We start from the raw sequence: 17,062 nt of genomic DNA on the forward strand, positions 1-17,062 counted from the left end.
TTTATAAAGAGCTTTTTATCATGGCAGAATACACTCGGAGGTTTGTCATTGCCTACCGCGGAGCGACCGCTATTAGAAAACCTCATTACATCCAGGAAAAGTCACCGTTTGATGCGCCTTACGGGCCGTTAGAATTAGACACCTCATTCGTGTAATTTGATTCCTTTAGATCATTTTATATGGGGTTATGTAAGGGTGCATGCCTACGCTGACAGATAAAAAATGATTCACCACTTGGAAGAAGATAAGAAATACAGCCTGGATTACTTGAAAGAGTAAGTAATTATGTCATGTCGGCCTCAAAATTTCATGGGTATTAAAACATTTTTCTGCTTTTTATTTTAATTAAAGCTTCTTCACCTCTAAAAAAAGCACCCTGTGTAAGTATTTTAATTAGTTCTGGCTATAGTCGGTAATTTTTTTTTTTTTACTTTGGAGTGAATTAAAGGCGTAATAGTTGACATTCATTGAGCAACCCTTTCAAAAACTACCTCTAAAAAAATGTTTAATTTAAATTTGATTAAACTACCAATTTATTTGCAAAATTATTGCCTCCTTGTAAAAATATTTTGTTGACGCACTGTAATATGTATTTAAATTTAGTAATACCAATGGACTTCGTACACATAAAAATAGTGCATAAATTTATAATAATAGAAATTACCGTAGAAATTTCGTAAGTTCAAACACAAAAATTGTGCTTATAGCACCCAAGCACCCAAGCACTCACACATACACACTTGCTTGTGTGTATAAATAAATATGCGCTTACATGGTGACGAGACAATTTTAGGCATTGCTTTGACGCACTGCTGTACTGAAGCACTCAAGCACCAACGCATTGACGCATTGTTGTGTCACTACGTTGACGTGAGGTTAATAAGCGGCGAGATACCCACCGATGCTTTTTTGAATGACTTAACAAATTAGGTTGTCTCATGCATATTTTATGGCGCCCAGTGAGCAACTGACAACGAAGAGGCTAATTGGGCGCTCATCCAGGTACATACCCGTATACACATTTAAATATATTTAAAAAAAAACGTTTTGTGCGTGTGTGCACTTGCATTTTCTATGCCATTGACTTTGACATACATACATATACGCATACACATACAAGTACAAGTATCTTTAACGTAAATTGTGACGTTTATTGTAGATATGAAGACATTTACTATCCATGATTGGATGTCGGTGGATTAGGAAATGGTGCGTCACTTCATCTAAACAGTGAATAATAAATAATTCATTCAGCGCATTTTGAAGGAGTAAGTGCTTATAGGTGTTTGTGTGTGGATTGCATTCGCAATTGTCCATCAACTACCCTTTTCAAATGTCTAAGCTTCAGCACAAAGTATCAATCACATTAATCTAACGAAAGCCGTACAGCAAGAGAAATGCTTTTCGGCATTTACGTCGGGGATTGCAATAGTAATCAGTACTACCTACGAGGCTCGTAATCTTTCGTACAAAAAATTTCACTAATTGCCTGAAGAAAGGCTTTTTCAAGAAGTTTTTTGATCGGCAAGCAATACCTCCTAAATAGTTTAGATAGTCTAAGCCTCCGTTGGGCAACCGAGTCTGACCAGACTTTTCCAAAAGGACTTATTCGACTTTAGACGTGAATTTAACATATTTATATTATAGTTAACGACTTGAGCTTCTATGTAGGTAGCTTCTTACAATATAATTTTCTATCAATTTATGCCTAGAAATCCAACCATTTTAATGCAAATCCTTTTAAATTAACCATAATGTACAAAATCATAATTTGTCATTGGAACGCTAACGGTCTCACTAAGCACAAGCTCGAAGTCTATAATTTTCTATTATCAAATAACATTGACATTAAACTTACGATATATACGAAACTTATCTTACAGATTAAAATTATTTTCCGGATCGTGTTATCTCTCGAAAAGGTGATCACAATTGGCCACCGAGATCTTATGATTTAACACCTTATGACTTTTTTTTGGAGCCAAGTGAAAGAGACGATCTACGCCAAAAGCATAGGGTCGATTCAAGACCTCAAAGATGGAATTCGTGAAGCTATCGAGGACATAGGGCAGCCACTTTGCAATTCGGTTATGGAGAATTTCATGAAAAAGGTATTGCCATGTAAGCGTGGTCGTGGTGGTCATTTGCCTGATGTTATTTTCCACTATTAACGGCATACCTTTCTCTTTATAATGGAATAAACATCCGATGATTTATATTAAAAAATAGCATTTTTCTGTGAATATCAAAATAACATCTCTTATTGGAAAACCTTTTATATCACTTTAAAAAACATACAATACATACACCAAATTTTCAACATTGAATAAATCTCAAAATGAATAATTTTTTTTCAAAATTACTTCTACTTCTTTAAGCCTACAATTAAACACAATTTCAGAAGAATTGACAACAGCGCCCAAAATACTTGGCAAATAACTTGAAATGGAATCGCTCATAAGCCTAAGCATATGTATAAACCTATGCATGCGTGCATAGTTGCATAATAGAAACATAATGCAACAAATGTTTTAAATTTTTAATTTGCAACATTTATGTTTTGAGGGTAAACTCTCAGTGCATTTCTGTGCCATATTTTCCATTGCCTTGTAACTTGTTGCGAAATATATTCTTATAGTTATACATACATACCTGTATGTGGATGTATGTTATGTATAAACATAGCGCTTTGGAATGGTTGTAATTTGGGATAAGCAACTGCACTTAACTGGTAAACGAGAGAAAATCTTTTAGCAACTAATGAGAATTTTCGCAAGTTTTTAAAAATTATACAGTAATTACATACGCAATGCTAGAATTAAAGTTATGACATGAGACATACGCGTAATCTGCAAAAAATAACAAAAAAAAAAAAACAACCTAAAAGACGTAAAACTTAGCATTGCAAAATTTAAACAGAAACGTTTAGCTGAAAACTAGAATGCGCATCGGTTGCCTTAGTTGAGAAGACTTGCGCGTGACTACCATTTGGTTGGTCCCACTGGGAGTATGAAGGCATTAAATGGTGAAATTAATTTGTTTTTCTAATAGCGGTTGCTCTACGACAAACAATCGTAAATCGCTGAATGCATTTGTGCTATGAAATAGCTTCGCATTAATATCTTCGGTATTTCTCAACTATTCTTCCATCTCTGGTGTGGTTTCAAATCACTAAATTTCTTTAAGAATTGTAAAGAGATAATTTTTAACTATGAGAGGGTCATGAAACTCAACATAACTGCAGTTGAGTGGTTATCTACGACAACCTGAGCAAATATCTATCATGCAAAACTAAACAAATACTGAAAAATTCGCGCCAAAGTCGCTAAACCAACAACAACGTTTTGTACATCGGCATATCACATCAAAGGAAAGTAGAAAAGAAAAAGAAAAGAACGAACTATGTTGCACAGTCAGCACAAAGTTGCAGGTAAAAGCATACAACGATAGTGCGAATGGAACGAGTTGTCGTCACTTCTTTTATGCTGACATCCGGATGGAAATGGCAAAAAAAAAAAAATAACAAATCAGCTGGTTTACCGATACTACCTTTGATATAATCGTCATAGTTTTAATGATTTTCTTCCTGCGAAATTCCTTTTGTGGGCACTAAATGCAGTTTATGAGAAGCTAAGAAGGCCAGGTAACTCAAGTTTTTGTGCCTCGATAATGCGCAGTGGGACCTCTTGACCAAGCACTCGACCTATTTAGCTCCACAAACGCACCGAATTCATCTAATTTACAATAAACTAAAAATATCATTCTTGAGACGACGCTTAGGTCTTTAGAAGACATTAAAAAATTATTCAAGAGTTGGTTAAAAATTTGTTGGTGGAGTAATACTTTGAAAGAGATGAAATATAGTTGGAAGAATAAATAAAGTTTTGGGCGGATTTCCAAGGTCTAACATGATTGTACGCTTGTACCATAACTTGAAGTACAAAAACCGTATACTGAAATATGGAAGAGTATGCAAGTGCGCACATTTCACGCCGCAAAGTTACAATGAAAGAATTGAAACGAACTACACAAATTATAGTATAAGAGCGTCGAATTTGTCATGCTACAATTCAAAGCCGAGAAATATTTATATTTATATGGGTTCCGCTGTTGCTTACTTTGCAGGTATTGCAATTTTTTTTTTCGTTTTGACGGAGATACAAATCTTTGCGATCCGTGTTTTCTCTATACCGTACCAGGATTTTACGAGACTAATAGTAGTAGCATTTTTATGTAGTGTTTAAAAATCATCCTTTTATTTAATCGTAGAATTTTGTATAGAAAATGGTGACGTGGGTGTGTTCGTAAATCTTCTCTCTGTCTGATGAAATTTATCCTAATGGCATTTTTCTTTTTTCTTTTTATTCCTTGATAATATGAAATGATTGCATGAAATTTTTAAGAAGAACCAACGAGCTGTTATAGCAAAAAACATCACCCCGCACATATTATCGCTCTTAGTCGGATCATATGCATTATCTGGTACGTTTTTAACTATAGTTGTTCTTCGTTGGTGGCGCTGTTGTCGATAAGTTTCTAAAAATCGTATTTATGGCTCGATTAGCTGTATACTCAATATATGTATACATCCCGAGAGCAATGCCGACGGTAGCGACATCCAAGTCAGTAATGTCGAACTGCAAGGCAGAATAGAGCGTTGGTCCACAGGCTAGTGGCGGCTATAATGGGGGTATGTTTTGTATCAAGCGGTTCGCTAAATGTGCATCAATGGCATGTCCATAGGCCAAGCAGTAGCTAAATGCTATCAAAGGTAGCAGCCCTACCATTGGACAAAAAAACTTCATATAAACTAATTCCGCATCTATTTGAAATAAACTGATTACCGAAACCAGACTGGCCCTGCGCTCCAAATGGAGTTGAAGGAAAATGCGAAAAAAAATTATAGTACTAGAAATTATGTTACTGGAGATCAAATGGAGAATAATTCTATCCGAAACGCTCATCATTCCCGGTCTAACATATGGCGCATAAGTAAGTACTAGGAATTATTGACGAGCTTTGAAAATTTATTTGTTTCTCATTTAATTTCAACACATTTTTTATAAAAATATGATTCATTCTCCCACAAAACCATATTAATTCAAGTTTCACACTCTTTGAAAAAAAAACAAAAAGCAATTTAATTTGCAAACTTTCATCGAAATTTCAAACTTTCAATTTAAGACTTGAATTCAGGGATTATAATGTGCAAGCTTAATTGGCTCAAACATCGCTTTGATTTTTAACAATTTTTTTTGTAGGCTGACTTGTGCATTTTCTCCTTATAGCGAATACTCGACATTTCTTGTTTTGGTAATTTAGAGGGATTCACTCAATTCCGCCAGCAAAAAGAAAAAATGTAAAAAAAGCATTTTTGAGCCACTTGAAATACCAAAATTCAATGGGCTATAGAACTCTATATACAAAATTTTCCGATTCTTATTAAGAACTGTAAAATTTTAACAATTTTTTTTTTTAATTTTCACGAAGTTTGAAGCTTACATTTATATGGTTTCTGTAGGCTTTTCATAAAAAAAATATTAGGTATTAAAATGAGATAAAAAGCAAATAAATAGGCATACCAGTTGTCAAGAAGTCCCTGTGCTATAGTTATTTAACGCAGTGTATATGCGAAGGTCGTTTTAAAAGTACCTGCAAAATCAATGAGATGGCACTGCTGGCACGAATGGGGGTATGTTTCGTTAGTGGCATATTTTCAAAGAACACGCACCAAGTTTCAGCCAGATCGGTCTATTTCTTTGTGTTTGGCATTCGTTTGAATTGAGTAGGTTAGGTTAGATTGAAGCGGTTGTCATGTGGGACATACTCAGGCTCATAGCCCATTGTGATGCCGCGTGGGGAGCGTGTCCCTATCTCTCTTAAAGTATTAACCAGTGTGTGTTTTTCAAAAATTTTTAAATATCTCTGATTTCTATAGAACTGAGGTCTTTTGACTCATTAAAAAATTGTCTACCCAGAATAGTAAACCTGCGTCTGGATAGAGCAGGGCAGTGGCACAGTAGGTGCGAGATTGTCTCTTCCTCATCCTCATCTAGACAACTTCTACAGAAGTCATGTATTTGCACACCCATCCTTGGGCGTGTCTACCTATTAGGCAGTGCCCCGTTATGACTGAGATCAATGTGCTAAGACTGTGTTTACGAGTATTTTGGCTTAGCAGAGATTCTGTGCGTTTAGCATTTAGAGTCGGCCATAGTTGACGGGTGATTTTGCAGGTTGCTTCATTTCGCCATCTTTCGTTTGCTTTCTTTACAATTTCTTTAAGGATGTGTAGCTTACTTGTTTGTAAGGGTATCCCTATGTTATTATCTATGTGCTCGTTAGACAATTTAGTGCCGAGTCTTGCTAGTTCATCGGCTCTACAGTTACCCTCAATGTCGCGATGGCCAGGAACCCATGTTACCTTTAGGTGAAATGACTCAGCCATCTCGTTAAGAGATGTGCGGCATTTCATGGCTACCTTGGAGGTTGTCGACTGTTTTGTGAGGGATTTTATCGCCGCTTGGCTATCAGTGAAAATGTAGATATCATTTCCGGATATCGCATCACACTGTATCAGTGTCGCGGCTTTTAATATTGCCATCAGTTCAGCCTGAAAGACACTACAGTAGTCGGGGAGCCGAAAACTGAAGGAGATCCCCAGATGTTCAGAATATACACCTCCGCCCACCCTGCCCTCGAGCTTGGAGCCATCTGTGTATACATGGATGGACTCGTCCTGTCTCACGTCGTCCCGTTCCCACTCTTCCCTTGAGGGTAGGAGGGTCGTAAACGATGTAATGGCAAGTATAGGCGGGAGTGCATAGTCCACCAGTCCGGGAAGCCCCAAAGTGCTAGCCAGGTGTTCAGCCTTATTGCCGCACTGCGTGCGTTATATATTGCCTGCAGATCTACCGGAAGGAGGTTTAAAGTCGCATATAATGTTTATATATATAATGAATTGAGTAAGTCGAGTGATTTTCATTTTCCATCACGCCAATGTACCAGCTCGCGCCTCAGCAGTTGTGGTCACAAAATTAATTGAAATAGAAATTCAACTCGTTTCACATCCTCCCCTATTGCACAGACCTGGCTCCCTCGAATCATTCGAATTTGTTCCCAAATTTAAAGAAATGTCTGGCGGGAAAATGATTTTATTCAAACGAGGAGGTGAGAGACTACGTCGAAAAATAAAAAAACGGCTTACTCCAAACAATTACGTAGTTTTTATTTTTGCATGGACTTTTCAAACGACCCTCGTATGTATATATTTTTTTACTTTATCTTTACTTTATATGTATTGAGTGGTATATTAAAGATCTCACAATGTGCACAACGGTTATACCTTAGAATTTCATAGATCAAACGAAAAAGCAAAAAAAAAAAAATAACATCGCTTTTGAGCAAAGGGTGCGCGTTGCGTAAATAAACATCAAAATGCTCATAAAATATTTTGCAAAATTTGTTAAGACTTCGAGTTCTAACCTTTGCCGCTTACGTTTGCCCATTGGACCACATAATTGTGCGTATTTAAAAATGTTAAAAATAACTTTAAAAAAATATATATAGGAGAAAAACCATTAAAATTTAAGTCAAGGTCATGCGAGCTGCTTTTATGTAAATGAGATAACTGAGGTGGTGAGGGGAGTAGTGCGAAAATAAAGAAAGACAAGTGATATAAAAAGCTCAGTGACACTGCTCACACTGCGTACTGTATTAAATGGGCGCAGACATTGACATTTGCGCATGAGATTCCTGGTTCATGTGAACTTTCATTAATAATACTTCGAAATCTTCATTACCAACAACAACATATTATATAAACCAACAACAAAACTCATATTTAAATGACACTTAGCACTCATCAACCAGCTCCAAACGTTAGCCATTTATGTGAAGGTTAAATTGCGCCGGCGCAATGCCAACGACTTGCAAGGTATTTTTGGCCTAAAATGAATCGATTGTTTGCCAAAAATTGGAAAAAACACATAAAAATACAACAACAAAAGAACTGGTAAACAAAATTGCGCTTACTTTAAATTTGTACGCCTACCCACCATGGCTTCTTGGGTTGTATTTCTTTTATTTGTAGTTTGTGCACATTTCGTATTTTACAACGTTTTATTGCAAAAAAATTTGTGCTGCGCATTTTTTCATTATTTTTTCTTTACGCTTCCAATCGCAATGCTTTTGTCGTGTGTGCTGTACTTATGCGGCTTACTGTACATAAGTATGTATGTGGTTTAACCGTGAACTGACCACCCACCTTACATAGCCATCGATAACTTAGCCGTTGGACTTATTTGGATGCGCCAGCGGAATTAGGTCTAACGCGCATGCGTATGCTAGTACGCTCGCATGCTACATATCCATAATGAAATACGTTTGAAATTTTTGAAATTGCAAAACATAAAATGTTCGATTTAGCCACATGTTTTTACTAAAATTTGTGTACCCATATCTAACTCACTTGAAAGCCGTGTTATGAGAGGACAAATTATATTGATGGATTTTTATTTAAAATATGTACTATGTATGTAACTAAGTACGAAAAAGCTTCAGTTAAGTAGACAGAAAACATATTTTTGACTCATTAAATTTGTGAGTTTTTTGCAATAATTATTTTCCGATATTCAATAAGTAGGTACGCATGGACGATGACAATATCTGATGAGGTGTCCTTTGGAGAGTTTGAGCAAAAGATTATGGGGAAGATTTTTCGATCTTTGCATGTTGGCAAAGTAGAATATCATAGGCAATGGAACAATGAGCTGCGGGAGCTTCAGTGCAGCGAATAAAGTTCCAGCGTCTTTGCTGACAGGGATACATCTTTGCAGAGATGGATACAAATGCTCCGGCACTGGAAGTATTCGGCACGGCTCCAGCTGGTGGTAGCAGAGGAAATATCAGGAAATAAGGACTTTACTTCAATTCGTGTTTCCAACTGCCGCCGGTTAGCACTAGAAAGAAACGACTGGTGCGCTTTGTTAAACTCGGCCAAAATAGCTCAAGCGGTTATCGCGCCTATCAAGAAGAAGAAGCTGTACTAGGTTAATAAAAAAGCTCCTAAAATTTTCTAAGTTATTCAAATATGCCACTAAATTTTGTATACGTGTATATAATTGCTTTTAAAATCCTTATTTAAAAGTTTAGACAACTTATTTATTTACATTTAATTTTAATCACTTTTGTATGAAAACATAAAGGGTGATTTTTTAAGAGCTATAGGAAAGTTTTTCAAAAAAACACACGTAATTCAGAAAAATGCATGGAATTTTTATTTAAATCGACAGTCCATTTAATTTAATGTTTGAAGATTATTTCATGCAAATGTTGACCGCGACTGCACTTCAAATGGTCCATCCGCTTAGTCCAATTTTGGCATACTCTTTCCAATGTTTCGGCCGGTATCTCACATATAAATGCTTTAATTTTGTCTTCCAATGCGTTAATTGAAGCAGGCTTGTCTGAATAGACATGAGCTTTAGCATAGCCCCACCAAAAATAAACTAAAGGCGTTATATCGCACGATCTGGGTGGCCAATTGACAGGCCCCGAACGTGAAATAAAATGTTCACCGAACTCACCTATCAACAAGTCCATTGTTACGCGTGTTGTGTGGCATGTTGCACCGTCTTACTGAAACCACATGTCATGCAAGTCAAGCTATTGCATTTTGGGCAAAAAAAAGTTGGATATCATTTCACGGTAGCGCTCACCATTCACAGCTACGTTACGATTCGCAGCATCTTTGAAGAAGTACGGTCCAATGATACCTCCAGCCCATAAACCGCATCAAACTGTGAACTTTTCTGGATACATTGGTACCTCTTGTAATTCTTCTGGCTGATCTTCACTCCAAAATCGACAATTCTACTTATTTACGTACCCATTGATCAAAAAATGAGCTTTGTTACAGAACACAATTTTTCGATAAAAAAAGTGGATCTTAAACTTTCTTAACAGAACACGCATTTTTATAATAAAATTCAATGATTTGCAAGCGTTGTTCGTTTGTAAAACGATTCATGGTTAAATTATAGACCAAACTAAAGATGTTTGACAGTGAAACAAAACACGAAACGTGCGTCAGCTGTTTAAACCAACTGTTTAAAAAGATAAAGCTAAAAAATCACCCTTTAGTTTATTCTGATACAAAAAACATATAAATCCTAGTTTCAAACTTTGTGCATATAAAAAAAAATGGAATAAGTTTCCATTAAAATTTCAAACATTTTAACTTAATTAAAAAAAGTCGAGTATGCAGAGTTAGAGCACTTTATGTAATTTTTATATAATTAAGTGCAAGTTTCAAGTGCCTCAAAAATAGCATTGATTTTTTGAATTTTGTTTTTGCTCAAGGTGTCTTCCATGTAAAAATTTTGCGCATTCCTTATATGAAAGAAAATAAAAATACCGGCAGCAAACAAAATTTGGAAAAATCAGCGCAAACTTAAAGTTATTTTAAACTGGAACATAAAAGATGCGGGTCTACTCTGTAATGCAACGCGGAAGAAAGTTTAGTATTTTGTATACCAATATCGCTTTTAATATATATCTTAGAAATTTAGTTTAAAAGATACTTAACTACACAGGTTTTGTCCAAATGCAAGACAACAAATTGTTTTTGTAATACAATTTTCTTTTGTATCGTGTTACAGAGCAGTCTCTCTTATTTATTTATTTGTTTGTTTTGATTTGGTGGTTTCAATGGCCAAATGACTTCTTTTTTTCTGTTGTTTTGCCTTTTTATTTACATTTTGCTTGAAACGTTGGCATATATAAACCAACAAATTAAGTGCCAATACAAAAAAAAAATATAAAAAAAACTTGAATACAACGAATCGTCCAACTGCTGGAACCACACACAAAACGAAGCACAATAGAGTAACAGTAAAGGCAAAACATAATCAACTTCAGGTGTTCTTTTTGCAGGTCAAATGCAACAGAATGAAGCAAATGCTATACTATGAACGAGTACCAGTTGGGTACCAGCAAATACCAGCGAACAATGCAGTATTTTGCTAGTAACGATATCCTTTATACTTCTGAACAAAGCTGGAATAAATTTACATAAATACTCATAGCAAAAGGCTCATAAATGGTCCGACAAAATTATTCTCAATATAATTTAAAGCATGAAAAAATCGCAGGGAAAAACATGAAATCGAAGCGTATATATTTATGAACAGCCAAAACAAAGACTAATTGAAATATTGAATCACTATATGGAAAAATGGGGCATAGTGCCAATAAAAATGAAATATGGAATACTAATGTTTGGGTGACTACTGACAAACTGGCATTTCATCTTGAAAAGACTTGCGGTTCAAAACCGTTTACAAATCGTAGAATTGTATAACGAGAATCGACGCTCTGTGGAAAGTGGTCTTCACGCGCTCCGGCCAACTTATGGTGTACAGCGATGAGGCCCATTTCTTGCTTAATGCCCATCGATTGAAAACAATTGTTTGATGCATTATGAAGCAATTTTTTCACTGCATCGTCGTTTCGGTGAGCAATTTATCTCTCGTCTCGGACCATTGGATTGGCCACCAAGATCGGGTGATATCACACCTTTGCACTTTTACCGTCTTTTTCTGAAAATAAGACATCCTCTGAAAATAAGCCCCATCGTGATTTTCGGAAATTTTTCCAAAATAAGACATCATCCGAAATTATATATATATATATATATATTAGGGCGGGTCGATTTAAAAATCGCTCATTACTCTGTGAAAATCGTATTCTAGGGATCAAAATAAGAAACTTTGCCGAAGGAACCATACCTCTAAAACGAATTCTGATGTCCCCAATTTGGGTCGAACGAAAAATCCCACTTTGACCCATTTAGAGTGCTCCAATCGAGTCCTAATGTATGACCGACCCCCACTAACTTTGGATGGCCGATACACCCATGTCAGTGGCACACCTCCTGGAACTCCCCTGGGGGGTTCCCCATACCATAATTTCAAAATATCACCATTTTTGGCCTTTACATGAGAAAAGAAACTAAAAAGTCCGACCCAAATTGGGGGACATCAGAATTCGTTTTAGAGGTATGGTTCCTTCGGCAAAGTTTCTTATTTTGATCCCTAGAATATGATTTTCACAGAGCAATGGGCGATTTTTTTGCCTCCCCACAAATCGACCCGGCCTAATATATATATATATATATAATTGGCGCGTACACCCTCTTTGGGTGTTTGGCCGAGCTCCTCCTCCTATTTGTAGTATGCGTCTTGATGTTGTTCCACAAATGGAGGGACCTACAGTTTCAAGCCGACTCCGAGCGGCAAATATTTTTTATGAAGAGCTTTTTCATGGGACAAATGAACTCGGAGGTTGGCCATTGCCTGCCAAGGGGCGACCGCTATTAGAAAAAACTTTTTCTTAAATTTGTTGTTTCACCGAGATTCGAACCTACGTTCTCTCTACGAATTCCAACACATTCGGCTACGGCGGCCGAAAATTATGCCTAGTTGAAATAATGTAATAAAAATGATTCGTTAAAAATGGTCTTGATTTATTAAGTATAAGTAATAATATATTTACTTTTCCTAATACTCGTATTTCAGAGAAATGTTTGAAAGAAAATATTCCGAAAAATTAATTGTTTACCTCTTATCTTAAAAATATCATACAACATAAGGCAGCAGTCACACTGAGCGACAGTGCAGGTGTACAACGTTCATTCCTTTCAGTCTTGTAAGTCTGATTATTTCCTCATACGTAATTTTATTTAAAAATAAAGTGAATAATTTTTAACCTCAGTTAAAATGAACACAAAACGAAAGAACTATTCCGTCGAGTACAAAAAGGGAATCGGCGGTTTAAATCTTACAGCAATCTGTAAAGAGAAGATGCTGGATCTGCGTATGGTTCGTAAATGGCGTGCAGACTATGATTACCTGTGTCATCTGGTGGACCAAGGAAATGAGAAAAAACGCAGTGTTGGATCAAATCGGCAGCCGTTATTTTCTGAGGGAGTGTATTACAAGCAGGAGAGCAATGGCTTTGTTTGTGCCCAGGGTACGAATTTAAAGCATCAGGAAAAATTTAAAGCATCATCATACTGGTTGGCGAATTTCTTTAAACGATATGAACTGTCTCTAAGGAGAATAACAACATTGTTTAAGCTGGAAGACAATGAAATGGTTAAGCGTGCACTTGCGTTTAAGCTTTTTGTTGATGGCATCGATTTTTCGAAATACCAACTCTCCAATCTGATTGCTATGGATGAGACGGCCAAGGAGCTTAAACGACAGTTCACCACAAGTCTTCTTCGCCAATTTACGTTTCTTCTACCGGTTACGATAGTGCACGTGTTACTGGCATTTTCGGCGATTCGTCTAAATGAGAAGAAAGTATCGCCATTTTTTAATCACTAAAAGTAAAAAAGACCAGATTCAACGAGTTTCAGAAATTTATGTCATTGAAAGTGAAAAAGCATGGAGCACTCAAGCAATTATAAGAAAGCGGGTTGATTTTATGCTGCCACCACTGTTGAGTGGCCAGAATAGAGGTTTACTTACTTGGGATTCAACCAGTACTCACCGCTAAAGACATGAACAACTTTCTTGCTGAGAGGAAGATTGAGGGCTGGTTACCTCCAGACACTTTACATTGCAATAAAAAAGCTATTCAAGGATCATTTGCGGCGGGAAATCAATGAATATAATGAAAACAGAATGGTGAGAAATCATCGAAGTAATTTTGTAAAACCAGGCTTACAAGAAGTTGTGAATTGGGTAAAAAATGCATGTGACAAAATAACTGATAGTGATGTTTCCAACGCACTACGAACAGGCTACTTAGACAAGAAGTATTCATTTAGCGATAGCTATATCGCAAGACATGAGAGATTCGGACCAATGATTCAATAGGAAATGGATTTGGAAGAAAATCAGAATATAATTCAGATTTGATGTTGTAATTGAATAAATTTAAATTTCTGTATTCTGTGTAAAACAAATATTAAATAAAAATAAATATGAATATACTTTTATATTTGCCCTCCCCCGAAAATAAGTCCTAGCTCGTATTTTGGAATAAAACAAAAAAAAGTCAGACAGTGTCATATTTTCGGAAAAGGACGGTATTTTTAGGGGTATGTAAAGTATAAATGGTTTGTAGATAAATCAGCTTCAATTGAGGTATTGGAAGCCCACATTACTAAAGTTATTCATGAGACACCGACCGAAGTCCTCCAGCGAGTCATTCAAAATTGGATGTTTACGGATGGCCGAATTTCGGCGCAGTTGCGGCCAACATTTGAAAGGGTTTATCTTTAAAAAATTAATATCGTGAATGGTCCTACCCAAAAATAATAAAGATTGCTTAATCAATTTGAATTTCCGTTGTTTTATTTCGATTTAAAATACGATACTTTTAAATTGATTACGCTTTATTTGATTTAAAAATCACTTGCACGATAATGGCTTTCAGAATCTTGAGGTGTAGTGCGTACATTATACCATTGCCCTTATGTGTGAGTGGAGTAGCTATTTACTACTCTCGTTTGCAAAGTCCACGCAAAAATAAGAACTACTTAATTGCTTGGGACACACTTTTTTTATTTCTCGACATATTCTCCTTCAAGGCTTATACGTTTCGTACCATGCTGTTCTAGTTTCTTGATCCTTTACGAATAATAGGATGTGTCTAAGTCTGAAAACTAGGCATTCGTTTCTGCAATCACCTCCTCGTTTGAATAAAATTTTTCCCGCTAGACATTTCTTCAAACAGGGTAATAAATAGTAGTTCGAGAGATCCGAGGGAGCCAAGTTTGTAGAATAGGGGCGATGTAAAACTAATTGGCAACCTATTTCCATTAATTTTGCGACCACAACTGCTGAGGCGTGAGCTGGTGCGTTGTCGTAATGGAAAAGGAAAATCACTCGACCTTCTCGATTCAAACGAATGCCCAACACAAAGAAATAAACCAATCTGGCTGAAACTTGGTGTGTGTTCTTCCAAGAGGTGCTACTAACTAAACATAACTTCCATACGCGCCAGTAGTGCCATTTCTCTGACTTTTGCACGTACTTTTCAAACGAGACTCGTATGTTCTTAGCTCAGCCTTTTTCCCTTTAACACGTTGGCTGCCACGTATCACCGGTGATCACAAAAAAAAACCTCCCCCAGGTGCCAAGTATCACCGGTGATCACAAAAAAAATCTACCCCCAGGTGCCAAGCAAAAAAAGTCATGTTCCCGTTTGAATTTTAACGAGATATTTTTACCAGGAATAAAAGTCACGCTCCTGACGCGTATGAGCATGTTTTTGTGCTGTGTTCACTGGTGACCACTTGCCGTTTTTTAAAACTATTCTTATTTTTTTTTGAAATGTGATCACCGGTGATCACATTTCGAACAAGTAAATCAAAATAAATCAGTATCAAACTTGAGTTCATAGCGAGCAGTTGGTTGCAAATTACAGTCAAAAATAGTGAAGTTGTGAAGTTATGGATTCCGAGGAAATACGTGACGCGTTGAATTCAATGGAAAATTCCAGTGTTAGTGGTGATGATTTCAGTCCAGATGAAGATGAATACATCCCAGATTCAGACAGTGATACAAGGAGTGATGACAGTATTGATGAAGACCTCGATATTAGTGCTACAAATGTTAATAATACTGCAGATGAAGAACAGACGGAAACTACGACAGTATGGACCTCGCCTGCTACCGGAGAGACTTTGAAGAATTTCGAAGAATTTACCAATCCACCCCAGGTTTTGCAATATGATGCCGGTACGCCATTTCAATATTACAGAAAGTTTTTGACCGATGAGATATTGGATATTATTGTTGAAGAGACAAATAGGAATGCAAACTCTCAAGTAGCTGGCATCGGTACTCGCAGCAGCAGTAGGATGAATATGTGGAAAGATACTGATCGCCAGGAGATCATGGAGTTTCTGGCCATAGTCATGTATATGGGAATGGTAAAATACCCTGCAATAACCGACTATTGGAAACCAAGCACATTGTTCAAAAACGCATTCGTCCCACAAGTTATGGCTCGTAACCGGTTCCAGATCTTGCTCAAATTCATTCACTTCGCAGATAATGCCCAGTCCTCTGAAACAGTGTCAAAAACTTATAAAATTGACAAGATCGTGCAGGAATTGATTCTGGCCTTTAAACAAAATAGACCAGCTAGCCAAAAACTAGTTATCGATGAAAGTATGATACCTTTCCGTGGTCGTCTGGGTTTTCGACAATACCTTCCTGGTAAGGCCCATAAATATGGTATTAAGGTGTTCAAATTAGCAGACACTACAGGTCCTCTTAAATAGAAAAACGCATCTACAAGGAACTCTAAGAAAAAACCGGAGAGGCATACCTAAATTAACGAAGAAACTAAAAAAAGGAGAATGCATCACATTTGAAAAAGCTGGAATGGTAATTGGCTACTGGAGGGACAAGAGAGAGGTTCGTTTTTTGTCCACGGTAAGCAATGGAACACTTGTACCCTCTGGAAGCAAGTCCAGAAGAAATCGACAAGATATTTTGAAACCTAACGTTATATTGGAATACAATAAATGTAAACAAGGTTTGTTAATTAAACTCTTTTAAAATTTCAAAATTCAAATACATATCTACTTAAATACTTATTAATTTTATTCCTTTTTTTATTTTTTTCAGGAATCGATTTGGCGGATCAAATGGCAAGCTGCTTCAGTCCCTTAAGGAAAACTATTCGTTGGTTCCACAAAGTAGCTTTTGACGTGCTATTGAATACGGCGGTTATTAATGCGTATATCTTACACAACGAAAATAGCCCCAACATGCAAATATCTGACTTTCGTCAAAGCATTATCCTTTTCATGAGTGGAAAAGATAGCGCTTCAATAGCGCGCTCACCTCCGCAGGGAAAACACTTTTTAATAACGTCGACAGAAGCAACAAAGGATGGTAGGCGCAAGAGACATCGTTGCGGCATGTGCTATTCAGAATTAAAGACGACAAACTCGTCGTCAGTCGCCAGGAAGAAGGCCAAACTAGTGGCAACATACTGCACCCAATGTCGAGGGTCACCATACCTATGCCTTAAA

General features: G+C 36.7%; 1 protein-coding gene across 1 annotated transcript; it reads left to right on the forward strand.

Moving 5' to 3' along the window:
* Nucleotides 1-15,466: 15,466 nt before the first annotated feature.
* LOC129236312 (piggyBac transposable element-derived protein 4-like) lies at nt 15,467-16,303 on the forward strand. Its single transcript, XM_054870628.1, has one exon. It carries the CDS (start codon nt 15,467-15,469, stop codon nt 16,301-16,303), a length of 837 nt encoding a protein of 278 aa, XP_054726603.1.
* The last annotated feature ends 759 nt before the right edge of the window (nt 16,304-17,062 follow it).

This window comes from Anastrepha obliqua, chromosome 1, assembly GCF_027943255.1.
Source record: "Anastrepha obliqua isolate idAnaObli1 chromosome 1, idAnaObli1_1.0, whole genome shotgun sequence".
Taxonomy (NCBI): domain Eukaryota; kingdom Metazoa; phylum Arthropoda; class Insecta; order Diptera; family Tephritidae; genus Anastrepha; species Anastrepha obliqua.

What these genes read in the sequence shown, in the direction of transcription:
- LOC129236312 (XM_054870628.1), top strand. Translation starts at nt 15,467, where the DNA reads ATGGATTCCGAGGAAATACGTGACGCGTTGAATTCAATGGAAAATTCC.